At 38.9% G+C, this 7,378-nt stretch overlaps 1 protein-coding gene across 1 annotated transcript in view; it reads right to left on the bottom strand.

Annotated features, from left to right (window-relative positions):
• LOC101846652 overlaps positions 1-7,378 on the bottom strand; it is an 18,446-nt gene that overhangs the window by 5,544 nt on the left and 5,524 nt on the right. Inside the window, exons 2-3 of the mRNA XM_013082590.2 lie at positions 4,160-5,831; positions 1,612-1,678 (exon numbers count right to left, since the gene is read on the bottom strand). Coding sequence (XP_012938044.1) covers positions 1,612-1,678; positions 4,160-4,883 — 791 coding nt within the window. The 5' untranslated portion in view covers positions 4,884-5,831. The remainder of the gene's footprint in view (positions 1-1,611; positions 1,679-4,159; positions 5,832-7,378) is intronic.

Genomic DNA, 7,378 nt, shown 5'->3' with positions numbered 1-7,378 from the left:
TGTAGTAAGAAAGGTTTTTGAAAAATGGGTATTCCAATGTAAAGCGCATTGAGCTACTTTTTTTGGAAATGCGCTCTATAAATGTTATATATTATTATTATTATTAAATGCGTTCTTTAATGAGCATGAAAGGTATTGAGCCAAAAAACAAAAATTCAACAAAAACTCCCAAACCTGCGGAAAAACGCCAGTTTCCTTATTTTGATTATTTTGACGAGCGCCAGATTTCACCACGCTGCCTCACATTTATAGCCTTCTTACTTTTGTCTATTCATGTGAAAAAAATTCTAGCTTATTTATTAATTTGCTAATGTGCACATAACTGCGTGTACTGACAATTTTTCCTGATTTAGACAGATTAGAAAAAAATTCTTTCTGAGAACAATTTTCTTTCTAAATTTACAATTCAATTTTTCAAAATCAATGCACAGACTTTCCAGCTTAGGCAAAGATAACAGATAAAATGAAAGGATAAAAGAAAGGAGGAAGATTTGCCACTGCAATTATTCAGATTTTGGCCACTTTGCACATAAAAATATATCGCTGACCAACCCGCAATGAATGTGCAGTAGGACAGTGGTTGAGCGAACAAAATGCACAGTGTGGCAAGTTTCTAATTCGACTTATAGCTAAGAATTACCATATATATCCTAACTCATTCAAGAAGTTATGGAGGAAAGTATGGATCTTTTGCTATGGAGTACCTATAGACATACACTATCGTAATTTTTTTGCATGTATATATGGCTTCAAAAATAGATTGAATTAATAAATTTATGATGAGGCCACAAGTACAGAACATTAGAATAGTAGAAAGTACAGATTTAAAACCAGGAAGATTAGAAGCAATGCAGAAAGGGCCATTTTATTCTTTTGATTTCGTAGCCCATAGCAAATTCAGTAGTTTTGACACCTTTAATCTTCACAAGCGGTCGGGGGACAAAAACGACCCAGAGAGTCCAAGAATTGTTGAAGCTGGCCAGCCAAACATGCCTCCGACCTCAACCCTAAGATAATCTAAATTTATCAATTCTTACAACATATTCTACTGTCGATATTTCATTGATTTCAGAATTTTAATGTATGTGACATTTCAAACTTTCTATCCCCTCCAAGTACGTCGTGGGTCTTTTTCGACCCATATGTAATACATAGGAAAATATATCGCAGATTGTTTTGTTCCCATACATGTAATGTACAGAAAATCAAGATGTAGAGATAATGACTTTCAACACTACTGTAGTACTTCCAAAAGATCTAACAGACTAGACGATAGTGTAGATCTATAGGTACTCCATAGCAAACAGACTCGCTCTGATTGAGTCCACGAATATCAAATCCGTTCGTCCGCTCACCCCAACTCTACAAAAGAATCTATCAGCACTTCTCTTAAGTTTTATCAACTCTATATCCCCTACAGTGGTACTTATAAGCAATGAATTAATTGATAACAGTGACCAAATTAGAAAACAGACCTACAAGATTATGAAGCAACAAGTATATAGCTCGAAAGTGACCTTTTTTTATATTGTTCTACAAAAAGATTCCGGAGAAATCCCCTGAGGCAGTCAACAAGTTTTTTCTAAAACCAAGCTTCATGCTTGCATTTACCTTTCACTTGCTTCAGGACTTTCCCCGCTCAAAACAGGCTGAAGTCGTCTCCTTTTGCAATGATGTTCTAAAAGGAAAAACAAAATATATAAATAACTTGAGTTGACCAACTTCGATTTCTCATACTCATACCAAAAGAAAATAATTTTTTTTAAAAATCTGTCACTACAATTAGAGGAGTCTAACATTATATGGTCGCTTTTAAGCACAAGGGGCTATCCTTAAAAATGCCGTTTTGAGAATATCGAAGGTAGTTTTTGCACCTTGTTCAGTTTCTTTAACAGACAAGGAGAGTTTTCTCTATAACTAAAGATACACACCAATGAAACCAAACGTTTATAGAAAGGGCAGTGCCCACTTTTGGTGTAGGTCAAGATTTCTGGAAAAACCTGACATCAGGGTTAGCCCACTTGTCCTTAGAAACGACCATATATCTCAGTTTCACTGAATATCCACAAAATTTCAGTGTCACTGTTTACTACAGATCTTCTTGTCTGTGAACGTATGTGGTCCACTCTAAGTTCTCAAATTCTCAAAGGTACTCCCATTCCAGTCTTCTTCCACCACTTTTTCCTTCCTATCTGCTCTCCCTTTTAACCTGATCTTTTCCCCACAGAAAAAAAGGAACAACTTTGTAGGAACAGCTGCAACAGTTTTTGTGTCCAGTCCCAGTATAATCCATTGATCTAAAACAGCCATGTCACTTCACTCCTCTTACTGCATTTACATTTCTGACAACAAAGCCGCTCTGTTCATTCTCTGCTGCTTTGGGGTCTGACTATGAGTACCAAAAAAAAAAAAATCTCTGTTTCCCATTCAGCCTCAAAGAATCACTAATTAGGATCTCAAAATGAAAGTAATGAAAAAACAGGATAGAGAAAAAATACCCCCAAAAAGTGAATTAATGACTATTACAGATTCAAACTCTATTGATTGTTTCTTACGACCAAGCAATAAAATCTCACTTCTCAAATTGGCTGCCTTAACTTATTCTTCAAACTTTAACATATTCAGTGCTATGGATGAGAATACTCGCAAAACCTGGGCCCGACCTATATACTAGCGACGCGTATTCTCTCATTCTGCCTCGCTATCTCTATATAAAGAATTACTCTATCTAGATCTAATTCATATCAAGTTATTTGAACTAACCGTGATACATAGGTCAAGGAGACATTATTTCCGCTCAAACAGCCACTGAGCCGCTATTTTTGATTGATTTTCCTGGGTAGACCTAATTTCTTGTTGCCATAACGAAACTGCCCAGTATACGAGGGAGTTCACTGCTGGAGCGTTCAGCATTGAATGAGTTAGAGATATTTAGAGGGTACAAATTGATAGATCTATATCAAAATGTATCCTATTCATTAACATGTCACAAACACACAAATATCACAGAAAAGAAAACGACAACTCAAGCTCCACGGCTTCAGTGTAACAAAACTGCTATGTAGTCATTAGGTACACTTAACATGGATCTATAACTACTTTGTCTAAACCTGAAAGAACATAAATCATTTCCCCCTTAATTTTTTTTTATCCCTGAGGAGCAAGAAGTTTCTTTAAAATATCATCAGCATGGCCTGAGGAGAAAGTAAATTAACATAAAATGAGGGAAAGAAATAACTCATTGATTTGGCAAACATACTTGAACTTCTCCCTCTTCTCTGTCTCACACACACAAACACATGCATGAACATGCGGTGATTAATGAAGTGAATGAATATTGCTTGGTAACCTTTCCTGTCACCGTTATTTCTGCCATAGCACTCTGTACTAAAATTAAAATGAGCAGGGAAAAAGATGTTGTTATGACCCCTGATTTTGTGGTCCTGACAGTTAAGTTGAACTTCCAATGAGACGATCTTTTTATCACTCCGCTCCATAGCTGCTCTTATTAAGTCTTATAGTCTTTGTAATTTTATTTTTTTAAATTATCAGAGCTGGGTGCACTGCCGTGTTCACAACAAATTCCACGACCCCCACCAACACATTTCCCCATTTTCAAAATCATAAGTAAAGATTCTGTTCCTCTATATTTGCACCATGACACTTTCACTTTCAGAACAGATGTTCCTATCATTACTGACAACAAAGGCTCATGTTCCACCTATAATCCTCAATATGTACATTCAGGTTCCACTAACTTGATGGTCAGGCCCAAGGACTTCGTTCTAACCAGTTTCACTGTATACTGGCACCATCTGTAATTCTTGAAAACCAAACAGACTGACTTCTGCAACTAGCATCTGTGGTGTAGTGGTTAGACACTTTGCCCTTGCATGCAGAAAACCTGAGTTCAATTCCTGTGTGTGGAGCATTCTTATCGAGTATCTTAGTAACCTTATAGTCTTTCTACTGGGATGTTGTATACCTTTTAGCCTAGGTTGGCCCTGACAGGCAGGGTTGAAGCCAGCCTCCTGAATGATCTCAATTGTATCTCCGGGACTTGAAAAACTTATGATAACAAAAAGATTTCGGCAGATATATTAAAATTGAAAGTATTAATATTATCATCATTTTAATATAAATATATCAGGTTTATTACCTTCTTCGTGTGCAGCTTGTACAGTGTTGGTGTCAGCTTTGGGTGGTTTCAAGCTCTCAATTCTTCGTTCAGCATCAATGTTGCCTTCATTTTGAAAACTTGTACCTTTCACAGCAGCCCCATCGGCACTAGTAAATTCAGCAAACATGTCTTCAGAAGCAGATCTTGACGCATTCACTGAGAACTTTGATTCCCACTGAAACACTTCATCATTTTCACCACTGTGAGCTTTGTGAGTGTCTTTCCAGAGTGACTGGGCCCCAGTCATTGCGTCCTCCGATACTTGTAGGTATGTGCCTGGTGCCGCCACGAAGCCTGACACAGGTTTTGGTTTGGGCTCTTCACCTTGGTGGTGTGAACACTTTGTGACATTAACCAAAGTTTCCTTCTGGTCAGGTTTGGAACCTTTTATAGATTCTGAATGATCCGGTAGGCCTACAGCCTGAGGAATCTCACTTTGATCCTCAATCCCCAAAGATTTAGCTTCTTCTGAAGCCTGAACACTTTTCTTGGAAGCAGAGATGAATCTGGAAAAAATGGCTTCGTCTTTCAATAGCTTTATCTGTCCTCCAGTTGATCTACCAATTTTTTTAAAATCCTCAGCAAAGAAAACCTTAGCCCGAGTCGTTGCTTCTGATGAAACAATGATCCCTTTCCCGGCAGCAGTTGTGAAACCTGACCCTAATTTCCCTTTAAAAAATCTGTATTTGTCCCTGCTGTCCATCTGTCCACATAGACTTGCTGTCAGTCATAACTTCGGCCGACGCTAGAGCAGAAATCCCAGATGCAGTCGTGAAACTTGGCAGTATTGTTTTCTGTACTTCTAATGAAGGAGGATCTCCACATTTTGTGAAACCAGTGAGACATTCGTTATTAACAGGTCCAGAATCGTTCATAGGCAACGAAAAATCTGATGCACTTTGAAGCATCTCATCGCTCTTTTGAGCGTTATTTTGATCTTCAGTCAACAAAGATTTGGCAAGTGGCAATGCTTCAGCAGAAATTTTAATTTCCTGATCACCAGACATTGGCTTTGTTTCTGAAACTTCCAACTGTGATCTTCTGTCCGTCAAATCATCACATTGTTTTAGCATTTTATCTAGAGCTACAATTTTGGCACCAATGTTTGTCTGCTTTGTACTACTAGACTGACACAAGTCACTATCCACCTGATTGTTGGATATTGCAACAGTTTTAGGAAGTTTTGGGGGTTTAAAAGGTCTGAAACCTTTGTAATTTTGGTCAAATTTGCTATTAACATTGTTAGTGCGGGAATCATTCACTAGCTTTGTTTCTTTTCGCGGCTTTACCATACTGGTGAATAAAGGTCTCCTTGTCAAACAAGTGCTGCCCAGAACAACTCCTTTTCGAGGGACTTTACCTCCCTCTTCACCTTTCACTGTCTCATCTCTCACAGGCTCAGAGGGCTGAGTTTTCTTTGGAGCCGTTGCCCTCAGAGAAAAGGCACTGCTACCAGCTGTCTGGATTCCAACATTCTGCACAGTCATTGATTCTGCATTCAATTGTCTTCTCTCCACAGAACAAAGGGTATTGTCCTCTCTCCCTTTGAACATTTCTTGAGCCGGAAGGACATTTGCTGCAGCTGCCTTTGTCTCCAGTGGCTTTTCCTCCGTCGTCTCATCACGAAAGAAATCTGAAAACCTGGGAAATCCTGGGAACAGACCAAAAGTCACAATCACTTAGAGACAACAATGAAGGGAAAAACTGGTCAGCTTTAGTGAAGTAAGACTTTTCAGGCGCTTGTAACTGCATAAGGTCACACGAGCACGTGAAACACAAGTTGGTTGCATTCACAACAGTTGACAGCATAGCTTGGCTTTGGTTGACAGCATAGCTTAGCTTTAGTCATGATCAGATTTAAAAGTTAAAAATTCATGGTAAAAGTTCGGTTGTAAAAATCACAGCAATTTACATTAGATTAAAAATAACAGTATATTCCATTTTCAAAATATCGAAAATTTTGTTGGGATCAACGACGGAGAACAAAACTTGTAATTTTGTACAGTTAAAATACTTCCTTCGGGTCTTTTAAAAGTCTGGACATTCTGTTAAGATGTGTCTAATGGTGAAATCTGTGCCACATCTAACACAGAACAGTTTCTCATCTCCTAGCAGAAGGTATTTATGTGTCAGGGAGGTGTGTCAGATATGCAATCGAGTAAAAATGACGTAGTCTCTTCTGGAGAGACCTGAAGATTTTTGTGGACCCAGTTTGGGCATGACATTTTGAAGCTTATTGGTTTGGTTTTTAAAAAATAAGTTTTACAGCCCTCGCAACCGCATAAGGTGATATGAGCGAGCAAAGCACAAATTGGTTGCATTCACAACAGTTCACAGCACGGCTTGGTTAAGGGCAATAATTTGATGAAAATGTTAAAAATTCATGGTAAGGTTTGGTATTAAAAATAATAGTAGCTTACATATAATTCAAAATAACAGTATATTACATTTTTTTGTAATTTATAAAACCAAAAATTCTGTTGGAATCAACTGCGGAAAACAGATCTTGTAATTTTGTGCAATTAAATACTTCCTTCGGGTGTCTCCAAAGTCTAGACATTCTGTTAAAATGTGTCAAAGCCCCGTCCTCCCCAAGAACCCCAAAGCGGTTTGCAAGTGGCACCTCAAAGGTGGGTGTCCCAGGGGTAGAATGGACCTTTGTTTTAACAGTCTTCACTGATCCTTTGGGTTTGTTGATTGAGAGGGGGGTGAGGTCAGCAGTAGAAGTACTGGCGCACCTCGTGACTGTTCGGACTGCCTTCACATAAAATAAATAAATAAATAGCATTTATCATGCTGCCCATTTCTATTTTCAAAAAAAAAATATGCTCAAATGCGCATTACATTTACAAACGGCTGCTGTGGAAGTTCCCTGGTAGAAGGGAGGGCAGAAGCAACCTGGCTAGCTACACCTGCCTCCACGAACCGAGACTTTTGTCTACATTGGGAGCTAGGGAAAGGTCATAATGAAGTTCAGAATCTACGGGTGTGTGTTGGTTTAGTTTTGACTCAAAGGCTCCCCATCTGCCACCGAGCCCAAGGGGACACACTGCCTGGATAACCGGAGCTGTGTTGAGGCTACCCCGAAGTTATCTTTCCACCAGTGTACTAGAACCTCCTGTTAAGATTGACCCAGGCACAGACTGACGGGGTCTCAGCGCCCAATCGACTGAGAGGCATGGGCCATGAAACCTCCCC

The sequence above is a fragment of the Aplysia californica genome, unplaced genomic scaffold (genome assembly GCF_000002075.1).
Source record: "Aplysia californica isolate F4 #8 unplaced genomic scaffold, AplCal3.0 scaffold00183, whole genome shotgun sequence".
Taxonomy (NCBI): domain Eukaryota; kingdom Metazoa; phylum Mollusca; class Gastropoda; order Aplysiida; family Aplysiidae; genus Aplysia; species Aplysia californica.
This window is presented reverse-complemented; position numbering and strand designations above follow the sequence as displayed.